This window comes from Grampus griseus (genome assembly GCF_964374135.1).
Source record: "Grampus griseus genome assembly, chromosome: X".
NCBI classification, from domain to species: domain Eukaryota; kingdom Metazoa; phylum Chordata; class Mammalia; order Artiodactyla; family Delphinidae; genus Grampus; species Grampus griseus.
The window spans coordinates 111,530,451-111,552,488 of NC_138999.1; the positions used below are offsets into that span (position 1 = coordinate 111,530,451).

General features: G+C 37.1%; 1 protein-coding gene across 4 annotated transcripts in view; it reads right to left on the reverse strand.

The window, feature by feature from the left end:
• ENOX2 (ecto-NOX disulfide-thiol exchanger 2) overlaps nucleotides 1-22,038 on the reverse strand; it is a 283,434-nt gene that overhangs the window by 15,427 nt on the left and 245,969 nt on the right. For all 4 annotated transcript variants that reach the window (XM_082681777.1, XM_082681774.1, XM_082681776.1 and 1 more), the window contains one exon: nucleotides 13,358-13,472. In XM_082681777.1, the coding sequence (XP_082537903.1) occupies nucleotides 13,358-13,472 (115 nt within the window). The remainder of the gene's footprint in view (nucleotides 1-13,357; nucleotides 13,473-22,038) is intronic.

The window sequence follows — 22,038 nt, forward strand, 5'->3', positions numbered from 1 at the left end:
TAAGAGCCTGTAATAATAAAATAGAAGGCTAATTGTCTTGAACTGATGACTGTCCACACAATAATTTGGCTGACAGTTATTTTTTAAAAATGCAGCCTTAACTGATCCTATAGAGGAAAGGTAAATGTAAAAATTAAGACACAAGACTTCCTGGGGAATTCCCTGGTGGTCCAGTGCTTAGGACTCTGCGCTTTCACTGCTGAGGGCCCGGGTTCGATCCCTGGTTGGGGAACTAAGATCCCACAAGCCGTGCAATGAGGCCAAAAGAAAAAAAACTTCCAGTTTATGGTCTAGCATTTAAGGAGCTTAGAAGTCACCACTCCATCCTAACAACAAGTAAAAAGCTGAACAAGCTGAAAAAAACCAACAATTCTTCTTAGATACAACAGAGGAGTGAAGTAAGAGGGCAAACTCATACACCCAAAATTGGAGAGACAAACAGGTGAATACAGAGAATCACAACTTACCAGAACAGAAACCCATGAGCAGATATTGCCACAGGAAACAGTGCCAAGGTAGGAAAACCTAAACTGTACTTGGCAATTTGCTGTAGGCTCAGTGTAAATAAGTCTGAGAGTTAAAAACTCCAGGGAGACCCAGTCATAGCTAGGTCCCTACACTTTTGTGAGTTTTATCTCCAGGGGCTCCACCTGGTCCTCAGAGTGAACACTGGAGAAAAATTCCTATGTGCTTCCAGCAGGGGAGGGGAAAAAGAAACCCTCTTGAGATATGTCAGAGCATCATATTCTTCTTTAAAAGGGCTGCCTTCAGAAGAAATGATTTTACCATAGCCTAACATACTGGGGTAGTACCAGAGCCTAACCAACCCAGGGAACCAACCAGCTCCAGACCCCTCTAGCCATTCTGTCCCACCTAAAGGGGGAGAAAAAACTGAGAAACACTTGTGAAGTTCAAAGTCCAGAGGTATAGGCTCACTAAAAGACTGAGACCTAATCATAGGACTATAAAATGATTCTCCTCCCACCACATCTTACCACAATACCACAAAAGTCCTATTTAACAGAGTTCCTTTCACCTAGTACATCATGTCCAGATTTCAACAAAAAATTACAAGGCATACTAAAAAACATAGTTTGAAGAGACTGAACAAGGATCAGAACCAGAGTCAGATATGGCAGAAATGTTGGAGTTATCAGACAGGGAATTTAAAACAACTATTATTGGGAATTTGCTGGTGGTCCAGTGGTTAGGACTATGTGCTTTCACTGCTGAGGGCCCAGTTTCAGTCCCTGGTTGGGGAACTAAGATTCCCACAAGCTGCATGGCACCAGAGATCAAAAACACTAACAGAAATGAAAAATCCCCTTGATGGACTTATTAGTAGATTGGGCATGGCTGGGGAAAGAATTTCTGAGCTTGAGGATATGACAATAGAAACCTCCTAAACTGAAAAGAAAAAAGAAAAAAAATTACCCCCCCAAGAACAGAAAATGCAAGAATTGTGAGACAATTACAAAGATGTAATGTATACATAATGAGAATATCAGAAGGAGAAAAAAGAGAGAAACAGAAACAATATGTAAAATAATAATGACTGAGAACATGTCTAAATTAATGTTAGACACCAAACCACAGATCCAGGAATCTCAGAGAGCATCAAGCAGGATAAATGCCAAAACATATAACATTCAAATTTCAGAAAATCAAAGAGAAAGAAACAATATTGAAAGAAGCCAGAGGAAAAAAAACACCTTACCTATAGAGAAGCAAAGATAAGAATTACATGCTACTTCTCCTCAGAAATCATGCAAGCAAGAATAGAATAGAGAGAATAGTCAAAGTGTTAAGAGAAAAAAAAATCCACCAACTTAGAATTCTGTACCTTGTGAAATTATCCTTCAAAAGTGAAGGAGAAATACTTTCTCAAAGAAAAATTGAGGGAATTTGTTGCTATTAGGCCTGCCTTGCAAGGAATGTTAAAAGAAGTTCCTAAGACAGAGGAAAAATGAGATAAGTCAGAAACTTGGATCTACATAAAGAAAGGAAGAACATTAAAGAAGGAAAAAGTGATGGCAAAATAAAAACTTTAATTTTTCTTATGCTTGAGCTAACAGATAATAGTTTGTTCAAAATAATACTGACAATGCGTTCAATTATGTATGCGTGTGTGTGTGTGTGTGCGTGCGTGCGCTTATGTATAAGTGAAATTAATGACAGCAATGATACAAGGAATGGGAGGAAGGAATTGGGATTATGTTATCATAAGGTATTTGCACTACCCACAAACTGGTATAGTGTTATTTGAAAGTGGACTTGGATTAGTCATAAATGTAAATTGCAAACTCTAGGGCAACCACTAAAAAAGTAATAAAAAAGAAGTATAACCAATATGCTAACAAAGAAGAGAAAGTAGAATCATATCAAATGCTCAATTAAAACCACAAAGGGCTGGGAAAGTGTAGAAGAAAAAAGGAAGAACAAAGAACAAGAGCAATAAATAGAAAACAGTAACAAATATGGTGGATATTAATCCAACTACATCAATAATCATTTTAAACATCAGTGGTCTAAATACAATTAAAATTCAGAGATTGTCAGAGTGATAAAAAAACAAGAAACAACTATAGTGGTATCTTTAAGAAACACACTTTAAATATAAATATACATATAGATTAAAAGTAAAGGAATGGAGAAAGACACTATGCTAACACTAATCAAAAAAAAGTAAAAGTAGCTATATTAATTTTAGACAGAGCTGAATTCAGACCAAGGAAAGTTATCAGGGCTAAAGAGGGGCATTACATAGTGATAAAGGGGTTAGTACTACAAGAAGACATAACAAACAATGTGTATGAGCCTAACAATAGTGTGTCAAAATAAGTGAAGCAAAACCTGGTAGAACTGCAAGGAAAAAATAGATGAATCCACTATTATAGAGACTTCATACCTCTCTATCAAAAGTGGAACAATCCAGTAGGAAGAATATCAGTAATGACACAGTTGAACTCAACAGCACCATAAATTAACTGGATACAGTTGACATGTATAGACTGTTTCATTTAACAAAGGCAGATTACACATTCTTCTCAAGCACACATGCAACATGCACCAAGATAGATCACATTCTGCATCATAAAACACATCTGAACACATTAAAAGAATAGAAATCACACTAGGTATGCTATCAGACCACAATGAAATTAAACTAGAAATCAATAACAGAAAGATAGATGGAAAATTCCAAAATACCTGGAGATCAAACAACACACATCTAAAAGGCACGAGTCAAAGAAGAAATCTCAAGAGAAATTTAAAAATATTTGAAATAAATGGAAATAAAAACACAACTCTCAAAATTTGTGAGATGCAGTGAAAGCCATGCTTAGAGGGAAATGTATAGCATTGAATACATAGATTAGAAAAGATCTAAAAAGAAGAAAGATCTAAAATCAATTATCTGAGCTTCTACCTTAGGAACCTAGAAAAAGAAGAGCAAATTAAATCTAAAGTAAGCAGAAGAAAAGATATCATAAAAAAAGATCAGAAATCAATTAAATAGAAAATAGGAACTCAACAGAAAATTTATGAAACCAAAAGCTGGTTCCTTCAGTAAAATTGATAAACCTCTAGCCAGTTTAACTAAGAAAAAAATAAAGAAGACACAAACTACTAATGTCCAAAATGAAAGAGAGGATATCACTATAGATCCTATGGACATTAAACGGATAATAAAGGAACATTATGAACAACTTTATGTCCAACATTTGATAACCTAGATGAAGTGGGCCAACTCCTTGAAATACACAATCTGTTAAAACACACACAAGAAGTAAACATGGGAAGGAAATCTAAAAAGCATATGTATATGTATGGCCGATTCACTTTTCTGTACAGCAGAAACTGACATGGCAGTGTAAAGCGACTATACTCTAATATAAAAAAGAAGACAGGGCTTCCCTGGTGGCGCAGTGGTTGAGAGTCCACCTGCCGATGCAGGGGACATGGGTTCGTGCCCCCGTCTGGGAAGATCCCACATGCCACGGAGCGGCTAGGCCTGTGAGCCATGGCCGCTGAGCCTGCACATCCGGAGAGGGGCCACAACAGTGAGAAGCCCGTGTACCGCCAAAAAAAAAAAAAAAAAAGTAGACAACTTGAATAGGCCTCTATCTCTTAATGAAATTGAATCAATAATTAATAATTCTCTAAAACAGAAAGTACTAGGCCCACATAAGTTTACTACTGAATTCTTTTAAACATTTAAGGAAGGAATAATACAAAATTTCTACAATCTCTTCCAGATGATAGAAACAGAGGGAATACTTCCTAACTCATTCTATGAAGTCAGCATTCCCCTGATACCAAAACCATACAAAGACATTACAAGAAAAGAAAGCACAGACTGATAACTCTCATGAACACAGATGCAAAAATCCTTAACAAAATATTAGTAAATCAAATCCAAGAATGTATTAAAAAGAAATACACCACAATCAAGTGGAATTTATCCCAGGTATGCAAGGGTGGTTCAACATTCGAAAATCAATTAATGTTATCCATTACATTAACAAGTTAAAGAGGTTAAAGTCACATGGAAGTATCAATAGATGCAGAAAAGGTATTTGACAAAATCCAGCACCTATCCATGATTAAAAAAATCTCAGTAAACTAGGAAGAGAGAACTTCCTCAACTTGATAATGAACATCTACAAAAAACTTATAGCTAACATCATACATCGTGGTGAGAAACTTGAATCTCTCCCATTAAGAACAAGGCAAGGATGTCCCCTCTTACCACTGTTTTTTCAACATTGTACTGGAAGTCCTAGTTAATGCAATCAGACAAGAAAAGGAAATAAGATGAACATACAATGGGAAGGAAAAAATAAAATTGCCTTTGTTTGCAGAGGACATGGTCATCTATGGAGAAAATCTGAAAGAACTGATAGAAAAACTCCTGGAACTAATAAGCACTTATAGCAAGGTTGCAGGATATATAAAAAAGTTAATATACAAAAGTCGGTTGCTTTGCTATATACCAAAAATGAATAAGTGGAATTCGAAATTCAAAACATACTACCATTTATATTAACACAACAAAAATGAAATACTTAGGTATAGATGTAACAAAATACATATGAGATCTATATGAGGAAAACTACAAAACTCTGATGAACGAAATCAAAGAACTAAATAAATGGAGAGATTAGTGTTTATGGATAGGATGACTTTATATTGTCAAGATATAGGTTATTTCCAACCTAATTTCTGGATTCAGTGCAATCCCAATCAAAATCCAAGCAACACAGTAATCAAGACAGTATGCTACTGGCACAAAAACATAAATATAGATCAATTGAACAGGATAGAAAGCCCAGAGATAAGCCCATGCACATATGGTCACCTTATTTCTGATAAAGGAGGCAAGAATATACAATGGAGAAAAGACAGCCTCTTCAGTAAGTGGTGCTGGGAAAAGTGGACAGCTACATGTAAAAGAATGAAATTAGAACACTCCCTAACACCATACACAAAAATAAACTCAAAATGGATTAAAGACCTACATGTAAGGCCAGACATTATAAAGCTCTTAGAGGAAAACATAGGCAGAACACTCTATGACATAAATCACAGCAAGATCCTTTTTGACCCACCTTCTAAAGAAATGGAAATAAAAACAAACATAAACAAATGGGACCTAATGAAACTTAAAAGCTTTTGCACAGCAAAGGAAACCATAAACAAGATAAAAACACAACCTTCAGAATGGGAGAAAATATTTGCAAATGAAGCAACTGACAAAGGATTAATCTCCAAAATTTACAAGCAGCTCATGCAGCTCAATATCAAAAAAACCAAACAACCCAATCCAAAAATGGGCAGAAGACCTAAATAGACATTCCTCCAAAGAAGATATACAGACTGCCAACAAACACGTGAAAGGATGCTCAACATCACTAATCATTAGAGAAATGCAAATCAAAACTACAATGAGATATCACCTCACACCAGTCAGAATGGCGATCATCAAAAAATCTACAAACAGTAAATGCCTAGAGGGTGTGGAGAAAAGGGAACCCTCTTGCACTATTGGTGGAAATGTAAATTGATACAGCCACTATGGAGAACAATATGGAGGTTCCTTAAAAACCTAAAAATAGAACTACCATATGACCCAGCAATCCCACTACTGGGCATATACTTTGAGAAAACCCTAATTCAAAAATAGTAATGTACCACAATGTTCATTGCAGCTCTATTTACAATAGCCAGGACATGGAAGCAACCTAAGTGTGCATCAACAGACGAATGGATAAAGAAGATGTGGCACATATATACAATGGAATACTACTCAGGCATAAAAAGAAACGAAATTGGGTTATTTGTAGTGAGGTGGATGGACCTAGAGACTGTCATACAGAGTGAAGTAAGTCAGAAAGAGAAAAACAAATACCGTATGCTAACACATATATATGGAATCTAAAAAAAAAAAAAAGGTTCTGAAGAACCTAGGGGCAGGACAGGAATAAAGACGGAGACATAGAGAATGGACTTGAGGACACGGGGAGGGGGAAGGGTAAACTGGGACGAAGTCAGAGAGTTGGCATGGACATATATACACTACCAAATGTAAAATAGATAGCTAGTGGGAAGCAGCCGCATAGCACAGAGAGATCAGCTCGGTGCTTTGTGACCACCTAGAGGGGTGGGATAGGGAGGGTGGGAGGGAGGGAGACGCAAGAGGGAAGAGATATGGGAACATATGTATATGTATAACTGATTCACTTTGTTATAAAGCAGAAACTAACACACCATTGTAAAGCAATTATACTCCAATAAAGATGTTAAAAAAAATCCAAACACATTATTTTGTGGATGTTGACAAACTGATTCTAAAGTTTATAAAGAGAGGGAAAAGACCCAGAATGGCCAACTCAATATTGAAAGAGAAGAATAAAGTTGGAGGACAGATGCTACCTGACTTCAAGACTTAACAGAAAGCTGTAGTAACTAAGACAGTGTGGTGTTGGTGAAAGAATAGACAAATAGATCAATGGAATAGATTAGATAGCTCAGAAATAGACCCCCATAAATAGAGTCAACTGATCTTTGACAAAGGAGCAAAGGCAATACAATGGAGCAAAAATAGACTCTTTAACAAATGTGCTGGAACAACGGGACATCACAAAGATTAACTCAAAATGGATCACAGACCCAAATGAAAAATGCAAAACTATAAACCTCCTAGAAGATAACATAAGAGAAAATGTAGGTGACCTTGAGTATGGTGATGACTTTTTAGACACAACACCAAAGGTATGACCCATGAAAGAAATAATTGATAACCTGGACTTAATTAAAATAGAAACTTCTATTTGAAAGACAATGTCAAGAAGACAAGCCACAAACTGAGAGAAAGTATTTGCAAAGGACACATCTGATAAAGGACTGTTATCAAAAATATACAATGAACTCTTAAAACTCAACAATAAGAAAATGAACAACCTATTTGGACTAAAGACCTGAACAGACACCTCACCAAAGATATACTAATGACAAGTAAGCGTATGAAAAGATTTCAACATCATATATCATTAGGGAATTGCAAATTAAAACAAGAATGTGATATCACTAGAAACATATCAGAATTGCCGAAATTCAAAACAATGACAGCATCAAGGACTGGTGAGGATGTGGTGCAAACAAGAACTCCCCTTCATTGCTGGTGGGAATGCAAAATGGTACAGACACTTTGGGAGATAGTTTGGCAGTTTCTCACAAAACTAAACATACTTTTAGGATATGATCCAGCAATCATGCTCCTTGGTATTTACCCAAATGAGCTAAAAACTTTGTCCACAAACCTGCACATGAATGTTTACAGCAGCTTTATTCATAATTGCCAAAACTTGGAGGCAACCACAATGCTCTTTAGTGGTTATCTAACCACTGATATACTGTGATGCATCCAGAAAATGGAATAATAAATGGCACTAAAAAGAAACGAGCTATCAAGCCACAAAAAGACATGCAGGAAAAGTAACTGCATATTACTAAGTAAAAATAATCAATTTGAAAAGCCTGCATACTTTATGATCCCAACTATATGCCAGTCTGGAAAGGGAAAAACTATGGAGTCAGTATAAAAGATCAGTGGTAACCAGGCATTTGTGGGGAGGGAAGGATGAATAGGTTCAGCACAAAGGATATTAAGTTACCTGAAACTATTCTGTATGATACTACAATGGTGAACACATACATTTTATATATTTCTCCAAAACCATAGAATGGATACCAAGAGTGAACTCTAATGCAAATTATGAACTTTGGGTGATGATGATGTATTCAGCTACTGTAACAAATGTACCTCTAGGGTGCGGGATGTAGATGGTGGGGGAGACTGTGTGTATATGGGCACAGGCAGTATTTGGGAACTCTGTACTTCCTGCTCAATTTTGCAATGAACCTAAAACTGATCTAAAACTTAAAGTTTATTAATTGAAAAAAATAAGACACATAGGGAAACCTAGGTTAAATTTAATTATTTATGGTTATTGCATATTTTTCAAGATCACAAAATCATAAAATCTACTTCAAAGTGTTTAATAAGAAAATTTTCATTCATTCAACAAACATTTATTGAGTTCCTTCTGTGTTCCAGGCTTATGTAAAAAATGAAATTCCACTAATCTCTATTGTTTATACTCCAAATTTATGGAAATATTTGTAGTTTATTCCCTTTTTGACTCCTAACAGAGTATAGATGAACGCCTCTGTACTACTATCTTCTATGCCTTCTACTTTCTTCAACCCTGATTTGTATACAAATCCCTTACATCTATTTCCTAACTACCTACTGTCTGAAGCTGATTTCATTATATTCTGCAAATCAGTCCCATCCATCAGTCCATTTCTATCAGTTCTACTGTTATGGGTTGAATCTGTCCTCCTAAAAAAGATACTTTGCAGCCCTCAGAATGTGACCTTATTTGGAAATATGATCTTTACAGAGGTAATCAAGTTAAAATGAGGTAATTGGGGTGGGCTTATAGATTTCTATGACTGGTGTCCTTATGGAAAGGGGAAATTTGGACACAGAGACAGACATGCACACAGGGGAAATGTCACGTGAACAGGAAAACAGAGATCGGGGTGATGCATCTTCAAGCCAAGGAATGCCAAAGATGGCCAGAAAACCAGCAGAAGCTGGAGAGCGGTCTGGAACAGATTCTCCCTCAGAGCCCTCAGAAGGAACCAACCCTGCTAGAGCCTTGATCTCAGATTTCTAGCCTCCAGAACTGTGAGACGATAGATTTCTGTTGTTTAAGCAACTCAGTTTGTGGTTCTTGTTGTAGCAGCCCTAGCAAACTAATAAAATCACCAACCTTCCATTCTCCCAGATTAGAAAACCTAGGCTCATTCTGAATTCTTTCCATTCTTCATCATTTATATTCAATGTAGCACAAAAGACTTTAGTTTATTCCCCCCAAATGACTCCTAGCATCTTTAATGTCATACTCTCTGTTACTTCTTTTTCTTCTATCATTTTTCTCATTTCCTGTTGCCTTCACTAGTCCCAATCATCATCATTTTATATCTCAATTCCTATAAAAGTCTCTGGTTTGTCTCTATCAATCCAAACTTATCTCCTAAAATATACAATTCATGTTGCTTTTATCATACAAGTGGCATGGTTGAAAGACATGCTTATAGTGACATATTGCCTACTATGCTAAGTCTAAGCTTGGCATTCATGTCCCCTATGGTCTAGGCTCATCTTGCCCACTCAATCTTTTATACCCCTAATCACATCATTCTTATTTCCCTCTTTGAGCCGTGCTCCTTCTCCCTCTCTGTATCAAGATGCTTTCTTACTTTCTTGCCTTTCATCCAAACCTGTTCATCTTTCAAGGCCTTGATCAATTTTCACTGACTGCGACTACTCTGGCCCACACTCTGTTGCCCTGGCTGCATTCTAATCAGTACCTTCCAGGTTAGCACCAAGTGGTATTTCTTACATTTTATGTATGTTTACGTATATTACATCTTTATTTCTATCAGCTGATAGGATATAATGCTTGTTAACTAACTGATCAAACTCCTAAAGTGGGAATACTGGGAGGTAGGAGGAGAGAAGGAAGGAGATTGGATACCAGTGGAAGAGAAAACTTTGGCTAGAACAGTGGAGAATTAGTCTAAGTCAATGTTTTCCAAATGTGCTCCCTGGACCACGATCATATAATTCATTTAGGATGGCTGATAAAATTTAGATTCCCAAACCCTATTACAGGCCTATTGAAGCAGACTCTATAGCACAGAAATCTGAATTTTAAAAGGTAACCCAATGATTCTTATATATATATATATATACCAAATCTGAAAACCACCAATTTAAGTGAAGAAGGCAGAAGACAGATGCTGAAAGGGAACAGCTATCCTTATGTTTACTGGGTACATGTACTTTCCATCATGGTTAACAATAGAATGAAGTAGTTTCACACTATCATGATTTGCTTTGATGTGATTCTCCCTCTTCAACACATTGCTTTGAGCACAGCGGTCTTTTCTTCCATGGCAAGAGTATTTCCAGTTCTGAATCACAAATATGGGCTTAGCTACCATAGAGGATCTCACAGAACAGAAATTTTGTGGCACTTCAAGGAAAGGTAACAGACTGCTAGCTTTGACTCGGACTGGGAAGTATATTTAACCAAAAACATGCTATAGGCTCCTGAAATTCAAGTTTGGTAGCATGGAGAGAGAGAGAAAAAAAACTTTTGAGTTCTAGTTGCTTAAGCTTTTCATTGGAACCAAGCGATAACTAAAACATGTAGCTGATTTAGATAAAAACTGAGGACCTGCTCACCGGCTCACACTGAGCAGGATTTCTGCAGTTGAGTACTACAGACATGCAATAACAAAATTAGATACGATCAAGGGGAAGAAAAATGCACAGAAGTCCTTGAATTAAAATGAATTGAAACCTTCTGGGAGAAAAGCTATTTGGTAAGCTCCATTAAGTCCATTGTACATAGCTTTATTTGACAAAGCAGCATCCTGGCATGTGGAACAGGAAAGAAAATAGCTATAAGATGATCTGTCAGGGAGTTTCCAGTCTCTAAAGAAATAAGATTCTGTGCAGTAGCCAATACAGCTTTTAACTCAAAAGAGATACAGAAGCAAAATGCAATTATATAACCCTAGTAAGTACATTCAATCTGAATCTCCCATATACCCCTCTCCTCCCCCAATAATTCCTCAAACTCAGCAACTTATCAAGTGGATGCTCAAACTTACGGTCGCATTCATTTCAGGGTAACAGTGGATTTATACTGTATACAATACTGCAGATACTGAGGTGGAGACAATCCTACAAATCAAAGATTAATCAGCTATAAAATATCCTGGCTAAACACTTAAATAATTTGAATAGCTCAATTATTATTAAATTTTTTGTTTATCTTGGCTATAAGTTTATAGTATGTATCTGCAGTTATTAGTTTGCTGTTCTGAAAATATTAACTATTCACTGATTACAAAGGGTTTATTTAATATATACGGAGGTTTATATGTTTAGGGATGTAACATATGGCAAAAATAGAGGAAATTCAGATGTAACAGCTAATGAATGCTTTTAAAAAATTCTGACTTGGTGATTTTCTTTCCTTAAGAGTTTTTGTTCATGGAGTGAAGATTCTGGGATCACTCAAGTGGCTAGAGCTGCTCACTTCAATATGCAAGTACAGGAACCAATAAATTCTGATTTGCATTATAATCAATCTGTTTTCTATCTGTCTCACACAGACACACAGACACGCACAGAGACATAGACACACAGACACACAGACACACACACACAGTGGGGGCAGTATACTACCATATCTCCAATGTCTAGCACAGGGCTGGGAATGTAATAGTTATTAAAGGAGTGAATGAATTCACTTAACCATTATAAAATCTTTGTTAGATAGTTTTTATAATGTATTTCTTATAAGTGTGGAAGCTGAGGCTCACTGAGGAAGAAGTCCTTTCTATGTCAAGAAAGGCAGAGCTTGGACTAGAACTCAGGTGTTCTAACTTTAGGTCCAGTGTCTTGTCCACTGTGCTTTACTGACTGCTAAGATTGTATAGAATGGTTTACCTGAAAACACTCATCTTTTAGCTGATGTTTTAATCTCGCCCATGGTAACCCCTCTCCAAGATGATTTGTTATGAAATTGAAGGGTGGTGTCTTATATTGTTCAACAGGTTTGCCATTTGAGTTCCACTGGGGACCCATACCATGGCTATCGTCTCACAGTGAGGTCCTGACTATACCAGGTAAAAGCAAAAGGCCTTATCCAGACAACTGTTTGTAGACCCCTATTTGGTTCCTAATAAACCTCCAGGTAACCACAATGGAAGGCAGCAGATAGGTAGACTCATATACTGTAGATATTTCCACTTAGTTTGTAGATTCTCTCTTTTTTTTTAAAATAAATTTATTTATTTATTTGTTTTTATTTTTGGCTGTGTTGGGTCTTTGTTGCTGTGCATGGGCTTTCTCCAGTTGCGGCGAGTAGGGGCTACTCTTCTTTGTGGTGCGCGGACCTCTCGTTGTGGCTTCTCTTGTTGCAGAGCATGGGCTCTAGGCATGCGGGCTTCAGTAGTTGTGGCACGTGGGCTCAGTAGTTGTGGCTCATGGGCTTAGTTGCTCCGGGGTATGTGGGATCGTCCCAGGCCAGGGCTCAAACCTGTGTCCCCTGCATTGGCAGGCGGATTCTTAACCACTGAGCCACCAGGGAAGCCCTCGGTTCTCTTTTAACTTTGTGATTGTTAAAGAGAAATATTTAATTTTTATGCAGATACATATATCAAAAATATCCTTTAAGATTTCTATCTTTGGAGATCTTCATCCAAAATTATATAACCATCTCCTACATTTTCCAACATTTCTTTTGCTATATATGTATTTTGTCATTTGAATCTTCAATCCATCTGCTATTAATTTTGGTGTAAAGTATAAGTGATGTAGGGATCTAACTTTTTTCCTAAAAGTTTGGCTAGTTACCTATTTATACATAAACTGTCTTATAGTTTCTACTGTAGAACGTCTTATTAATAAGTCCAAGCCAAATATAGAACAATACCACCTAAATGTCCAATGCTCCTAGGAAGAGAAAGCCCACTTTTAGTTAGGTACTATGATGAAAGATGGCAGTAAACTAAGACCACAGTAAGTCCTGTAGCCACAGGGTTGACATTCAGCCAGTGTGTACTTATACGGCCTTACCAATTGTCTCTAGCTGCTTCCAGTCTGATGGGTTTGTGCCCATACCTTATTGGTTGTTAATGGTTTTAAAATATCATCCCTTCCAGTAGGTGTTAGTTAAATAAAGCAAAGCAGAATAATCTTTACCTGATTCCTCAGTTTCTTTTGTTTCTGTTGTTTCTTCTATTTCATCATCAGACATCTCCATTTCTTCTTCTCGCCTGATTCCCATTAATTCATCATTATGTATGTTGCGAATTTCCTAAGGTTAAAAGGTATGCTTTTTAGGTGGGAAAGCCTTGAAAATGTTGAGGAAATAAACAGAATTAAGGACTAGGTAAAGCAGGGTCTTTTTAAACGTATAACAAAACTTCAGAGTAGTCTTAAGGCAAAGGCAAAGGCAAAGGCAAAGGCAAAGGCAAAGGCAAAGGCAAAGGGGCGTGTTGAGGCTGAGGACAGTCTCAATACACAAAGCAAACTTTGTACACTCTGTCCTGCATAGGCTTTCTTTCCATACCCAGAGCTCTAGCAGCCGATGATTCTTGTATCCCTCCCATTTTAGAGAGTACCATTGACCATGAAATACCTTCCACCTCTTACATGGATTTCTGGACTTTCCCTTAAGGTTCTGCCATGTTCACCTTCCCATGTCAAATCCTTTGATCTTGCTGCTTTCTAACCTCTTCTCTCTCCCTTTACAGTCTTACTCAACAGAACTCTTAATCAAACATTTGCAGGTTTAGTAGTTAGAGTAAAAATGAGCTGTCAGGACTGAACTCCTACCAGATCAACCCTTCCGTGGATAATATCTATATTCTGTGAACAAAAAACCAAACCAAACCAAATCCCTAACTACTTGATGCCATTGGAGAATGAACAAAAACAGGCATATTCTGAAGAGGAGCCGACACTTGGAAGAAGGGTGTGGGTCTTCCAGTTTTAAAGAGACTTTTAGTCTGAGAGCAGACAACAGCTAGCACCTCATATGGTGGCTAAATTTTAGATAGAAAATCCAATGTCTTCATATCCTAAAGAAATAAAGGAGAGAGTTCAGGGCAACCACTGGAAGCCAATGGAAAGTGAGGAGGGGATCCCAGAAAGTAGATAGCCAAAGAGAGAGGGATCCAAATTCTGTGTATAAGAACTGTACAAATTTCTGCATGACCCTTGAACCATGAAAGCACATGGCAGATTCCAAACAACCCAGCTAGGCTAAAAAACTGAACTGAGATTTGAGTTGCCATCTAAGAGAGACAATTTCTAGCTTAAATTCAATGAAGTAAATTGACCATTAAAACAAAAGAAAACAAAATCAACATTCTTTGAAAGAATATAACAGAATCCAAAGACTTAAAAGCAAAATATTCACAATAAGCAGGTAAAGCCCCCAGTTAATTGACATACCTACAAGAACTAGGTTGAGATGACCCATTTTCAAGAGAAAAGACAATCAACAGAAACCAAGCTTGAAATGAACTAGATATGGAAATTAGCAGAACAAGGAGTTAAAGCAGCTAATCATAACTATCTCAATGATGTAAAGGAAATATGTTAATAATGAATGAAAAGATAGGAAATCTTAGAAGAGAAATAGAAACTTTGGATGAGCTTAACAGTAGAATAGAGATGACAGTATACAGAGAAAGCTTAAAGAGAGAACAATACAAATTTATCAAATCTGAAGAACAGAGAAACTAACTGGAATCACAGAAAGAGAGGAGAGATTAAATGATTCAAAATATTTGAAGAAAAAATAGTTGAGGATTTCTTAAATTTGATGAAATATATTAATCTATATATTCAAAAAACTCAGTGAACCCCAAGCAGAATATGTGTGGAAAAACAGTATGTCTAGGAACACCATAGTCAAGCTGCTGAAAATGAAACATAGAAACTCTAACTCTTTAGTTAACTAAATTTATTGTGACAATCATTTCACAATACATGTAAGTCAAGTCATTATGCTGTACACCTTAAACTTATACAGTGCTGTATGTCAATTATATATCAATAAAGGAAAAAAGAGAAACTTTTAAAAGCAGCCAGAAAAAACCAACATATTATAAACAGGGGAAAAACAATTTGAATGCTTTGATTTCTTTCAGAAACAATAAAGACCAGAAGTTAGGGAAACAATTCTTTAAAGTGCAAGAAGAAATAAAAATTATCTATTTATTCAGAATTCTATATTCAGAGAAAAATTCTTTCAAGAATGGAGATGAGATAAATATATTTTCAGACAAATGTAAATGCGAGTATTTGTCACCCAAAGACTTGCACTATAAGAAAAACTGAAGAAAGTTCTTCAGGCTGAAGGGAAGTGCTACCAGATGTAAACACAGATCTGCAGAAAGGCATAAAGAACATCGGAAATGATTGAGATCACACTGGAAAAGTCACTTTTTCAAAAAAAATCAAGCATGAGAACTCCATTTTGGAACAGCTTGCAATCATTTAAAGGCCACTTAATGCCTGTCAGAGGCTCCTCAGCAGTGAGCTGAGAATTCCTTGCCTAGGTTAGCTGCACTTGGGCCATAATACAGAAAATGTGCAAAGCCGTCTGGTGAAAATTGCCTCCATTTAGGGAGATTATAAGTATTTTAAATGGATTTCTTAATAATTAATGCTACAGTTAATCACTATCTCAACTAATATTCTCCTTTTTTATTCCTTTTATCAGGAAAAATAATGATTTCTATATCAAGTTAAGTTTACACTAAATATAAATAAAAGTACCTATTAAAAAGTGAGCTATTCAGTGTTATCACTGAGAGTTAAGAAGTAAAGGAAAAATAGAAGAAATAGAAAATAGAAATACTATCAAAGGATCCCTCAATGTGCTGCAGAGGCATTACTTAAAATAGAAGAAAATAATGACTTGTTTGAGAAAAATGAACTTTAAAGGACTGTGTCAAGAAAGACATTTGCTATGTCTTATTGCACAGAGAACAATAACGGAATTGCCATTTCTAAGAATTCATCCTTTCTCAGGAGTCTGGATTTCAGTTATCAAAGAGCTGTTACTGGAAAGGTGATCATAATGAGGTTTGACACTGGCAAATTCAAATATTGTACAACTTACTTCATCAGGAAAAGTTGTGGCTCTCCTAGCTGCCTAACAAAAATGTAGACTGTCAGAGGGTATAAGCAGAGACCAACTCTCAATTCACAAACATGTTGTCTAACTCTGGGAAAGTTTAAATTGTGTTTCTCAGAAGAGTAAATTGTGTTCCTTCTAGGGAAATGTCCCAGGGCCGGAAGATCTAACTGATAGCTAAGACACGCTCTGTAGCTGCTCAGCATCCGCAAAGCATCTTTTCTGCTTCCAGCTGGGCAAGAAAGCATAATCTCTTCTTAGAAGTATAAAATGTTCAATAACTAAGTAATACAGCTTATCTAGAGATCTTTCACACCTTCAAAAAATCCCTAGAAAAATAACGGACCTATGGGCAAATTTTACCTCAATGCCTCAAAATACTTCAGAAACAAGAGTTACCAGTTCTTTTAGCTGATAATGAAATGAGGGTAAGAAAAACTAGGGAGAAGCTTGCTCTAAGTATTCAGCAGGCAGGCAAAGTGGCAGAGCCTAGAGCCCTCTAACTAGACAATCCTTCTTAGCTACAGAGAAACTAAGGTCCGTACCATTACTTTTTCTGTAAATATCGATACTAAGTCACATGAATGGAGATAAGGCAGAGAGAACAACAGAGGCTATAGGATACTATACTGCAATAAACTTAAGGTGAGCGTTCAGTAAATGACACTACCTCTAAGTAAAGCAAGTGAGATTTTAATTCTTTGAAAAGTAAAGCACTTGATATCTAAGATGCCTATTTTCTATATTCTCTGGTGGATCAAAAAAGCTCTACTTTTGGAATCAAATCCTAACAAATACCTTCAGAGCGAAGAACTAAAAGGTGGCATTTACCTAAGGAAGGCATTCTACCTAGCTTGGACACAGGAGCAGGCAACAGGAGGACTTTGAGCCACTGAAGTGCAGGCAGCAAGAGAAATAGCTGCCTCCCAGATCTGCCCCTTTTCCCATCCTGATAGTTGGATCCAGTGCTGAAGCCAAAAGAGTGGCAATGACATGGAAAAACATTTTCCAGAAATTTTCATTTGTAATTCTCTACCTGAAATTGACTGGGTCACATCACTGATAGAGTACATAAAAAAAGGTAAGATAGCCTTCCTAAAGTTTTTATACCACACTATTGCCCACAGTAGACCTGTGATATTTAATCTAAACAGTGAACTGTTAGTGACTTCTCAAAATGCATTATAATGCCTTTAAGTCTATTCTAGTGGTAACTTTTTGCGAAGCTTAGAAATTCACATATTGCTCCACAATGGAGGACAAAGCACTTTTAACATAGAATAAAACTGAAACTCTAGACAGAGGAAAATGCTGAAAAGAATCATTTTTGTACCAGCTGACATTTTTGATTTATCATAAAGTAGGCAAATCATAAATTATTGAACGTTAATTATCTAACTATATAGTTTCCAAAAAATTTATGTGGACTTAAATTCATCTTACTCATGTTTTATGATAGAAACATGACTATAATAAAAGCAAAGTTCCTTATGAATTGTGTAACAAAATTGTACTTACCCATGCTTTGAAAATTAACAGGATACTCGGTGGGGAATGGGCCAGATGAAGGAATGGAAAGGAGCAGAGGATAGGAAGATAGCTCCTACACTTACACAGAAATTTGATTCTGAGATATCATTCAAGCCAATGAAGCAAAGCACAAACACAGGCTCTTAATCAATGTCTATTGTATGCTACATAATGGAAATACAAATTAGGTTGATCCAAATTTTGTTAGCATGGGGTTTGATGGCTGAAAGCCAATAGCTAGTGTTAGTGCAAATGGGTCCTAAAACAAGGGTATGCAGATAACTTGAACATCTATCTGCAACCAGTTCTTTGGGGTTTGGAATGATAGGCCTGGAAATCTAGAAAGTTATTTTAGCAATCACAGTATTTCATTTCACGAGAATGCTAGTACGTAATCACCATGTACCCTTTCTTCTGGTCCAATGGTATAAAAATCTCACATTAGGGAGAATGCAAGGGAGTTTCTTGGTGCCTACTGCTATGGCTCTAGCTTCGTATATGCCATCCAAAGTTTAACTTGTAATCTAGGCCAGGATCTCGGTAAGAGAAACACACAGGTTTTGAATGATTCTATAGAAAAAGAGTTCCCACAACACAGCACTGTCAGTAAAGTCACTGTAGATGCTAACTTTTAGTAAGGGGAGGGACTTCAGCCTTCTCTTATTTTTACTACCCTTTCAAATTGTATCAGCAGGAGCCTCACACACATGTAAATCAGGAAAGTAAACCAATGAAAAAGACTCATTATCAAACTAGTCTGCTTGGCAGATGCTACCAGGGTGAGTGCCTTAGCTCCCTGAAAGTGGGGACCTTTTCTTCTTACTTTATAACTTCTCTCTCACCAGAGTGAGACAGTGTCTGCTGCTGGAAGCAGGATGACAATGAGACAAATAACAGGTACTTTGTGATGCGAGGAAGTCACCAGCTGGCTTATTCCCTGAGGCAACTGGTAGAAAAGGTTCAATGTCAGACCCTTCTACCTTGATGAAACCCCTAACTTAGGAATTGTAGCTTTTATGCCTAGGTCAAGAAAAAGTCAGTTTAGTTGATTAGGTCACTGAGATGCTCTGATTCTCAGTGGGGTGCTAAGAGGCAGTCCCAATTTAAGAGGACAGTTTTGTCACTTTCTACAGGATACCTCCTTTTAGTCCTCAGAGTTGCCTGTCATCAAGTGAAAGTACTCAGAGGTTAAAAAAAATTTAAAGCCATGATTTAAAGAGGTGCCAATATAGAATAGAAGAAATCTTTTAGGTTTAGGGAATGCAATGGCAGAGAAAGGTCATGAGCTATGTTCCACTGTCAGTAGTTTTACTTATAAAGATTGAGGTATTCAGGGTAGACCTTAATTTAGTCCAATCCAACAGGCAGGAAGCATTTTTCTGGGTTCCTACAAAGTCTACAAGGCATATCACAAAACATGTAGTAAGTCATGCCGGCCGTGTGCTTTATCCTCATCAGTGTGCCAAGGAAGCTCTGCTACAATATTAGGTGATAGGGTGTACAGCTCTCAGCTCTCCACAGCCCTAGAGAAATGTCCGGCTTACTGGCATAGCTGTCTTTACTGAGGAAGTAATTAAGCTCAAGCATATACCCACCAGATAGGTAGGCTTGCTATAACTACAGAGGGCCTTGATGAATAAAATTAATGGAGACTATTTTATTGCAAATTTGTTTACAAAAGGGTTGTGGCCTAGACAAGTCAGTTCTCCAACCAGAGGCTCCACTCCTCCCATGAAAAAGGAAATACTGTATCAGCAGGGCTTTCTGTAATGGGTGGGGCACTTCAAACAGCCTCTTCCACCCCCTAAAATGGATACATGTGTGCGTTGAAGGGAAGGTAGAGACTAATACTGCTTTGCTACAATTGGAAGACATATTGAGCATTTTTCTCTCAACTTTTATTTTTCTGAATTATTCAAACTAAATTAAGGATTTTGGATATTTTAAATTTAGGTGCTATGTGAAAAGATGCTCAATATCACTAATTTTTAGAGAAATGCAAATCAAAACTACAATGAGGTATCACCTCACACCAGTCAGAATGGCCATCATCAAAAAATCTACAAACAGTAAATGCTGGAGACGGTGTGGAGAAAAAGGAACCCTCTTACGCTGTTGGTGAGAATGTAAACTGGTACAGGCACTGTGGAGAACAGTATGGAGGTTCCTTAAAAAACTAAAAATAGAGCTACCATATGATCCAGCAATCCCACTCTTGGGCATATATCTGGAGAAAACCATAATCCAAAATGATACATGCACCCCAATGTTCATTACAGCACTGTTTACAATAGCTAAGACATGGAAGCAACCTAAATGTCCACCAACAGAGGAGTGGATAAAGATGTGGTACATATATACAACGGAATATTACTCAGCCATAAAAAAGAATGAAATAATCTCATTTGCAGCAACATGGATGGACATAGAGATTGTCGTACTGAGTGAAGTAAGTCAGACAGAGAAAGACAAATATCATATGATATTGCTTATATGTGGAATCTAAAAAAATGAATTTATCTACAAAACAGAAATAGAGTTACAGATGTAGAAAATAAACTTATGGTTACCAGGGGGTTAAAGGAGGGGGAGGGATAAACTGGAAGATTGGGATTGACACATACACACTACTATATGTAAAATAGGTAACTAATAAGGACCTACTGTATAGCACAGGGAACTCTACTCAGTACTCTGTAATGGCCTATATGGGAAAAGAATCTAAAAAAAAAAAGAGTGGATATATGTATATGTATAGCAGATTCACATTGCTGTACACCTGAAACTATCACAACATTGTAAATCAACTATTCCCCAATAAAAATTTTAAAAACAAATAAATAAATTTAAGTGCTAAACTCCAACCCTCCCCTTGATCACTTTTGTTACCTTTTTAGCTCCCTGAGGGCAAAGATCATCTCATCCTGCATTGCCTGTCATGATACCTGAGACAGAGAATCTGTTCAGTAAACGTCTGAATTGAAATGTTGAATTTTGTTCGTTGGGCTCAACAACATGAGGTAGCCCTAGCATTCTAAAATCATTTTGTGCTACACTAAGATAATCGGTTCCTTTTCTGATCCTAATTATTATTTTTTTAACAATTAAAAACTTTACTGGCTTTCTATGACCCTACCCTCCACTGGGCTGATGTCTTCAAGGATTTCTCCCTAGTGACTCATAGATCCCTTTGCCGAGTCAGAACTGATGGCTCAGAAACTGTTGGTTTATGAGCAGAGGTGGGCTTATCTTCCTCTAATCTCTCTTCACGGTTCTCAAATTGTTGCCACACAAACTATGTCATGTATTCTCATGAAAGACAGAGGAATGGATTATTATCTTCATTTTATAGATTAGGTAACTGAGGTTCACAAAGATTAAATGACTGACTCAAGACCACAAGGCAGTTTATACCAGAGCACAGAGTGAAGAAGAAGAATTTCTAGGCCTGAATTGACCACTTACTAGCTGTATAATTGTGTGTACATCGCTTAACATTTCTTTTTTTTAATTTTATTTTATTTTTGGCTGCGTTGAGTCTTCGTTGCTGCACATGGGCTTTCTCTAGTTGCAGAGAGTGGGGGCTCTTTGTTGCAGTGCGCAGGCTTCTCACTACGGTGGCCTCTCCCGTTGTGGAGCACGGGCTCTAGGCCCATGGGCCTCAGCAGTTGTGGCACACAGGCCCAGCCGCTCCGCAGCATGTGGGATCCTCCCAGACCAGGGCTCGAACCCGTGTCCCCTGCATTGGCAGGCAGATTCTCAACCACTGCGCCACCAGGGAAGCCCACATCGCTTAATATTTCTATGTCTCAGTTTCCTCACATGTAAAAAACGGACACTCTACTTACTTATTCCTTATGGAGTTGTTAATGATAAATTGAAATAATACTATTTCTCATTTATATAGCATTTATATTTTCATACTGTCTACATATCTCTTATCTCATTTAATCCAGGTGAAGAAATAAGGACTGAGAAAGGCTGACTAACTTGCTCAAAGTCACGCAGCTATAACATTGTCAGAGCTGAGATTTGGATTCATGTCAACTCCAAGTCCAAGGTTCTTTCCACTACACCACATCTATTGAGGGGCTCGCGTAGGTGAGCTAACCAATGTGAAAGTGCCTTATAATATGTAAGTTCCATACAAGTGCTATTTAACTATTAAGGAATATGACAACCTGCATTGATAGATATAATG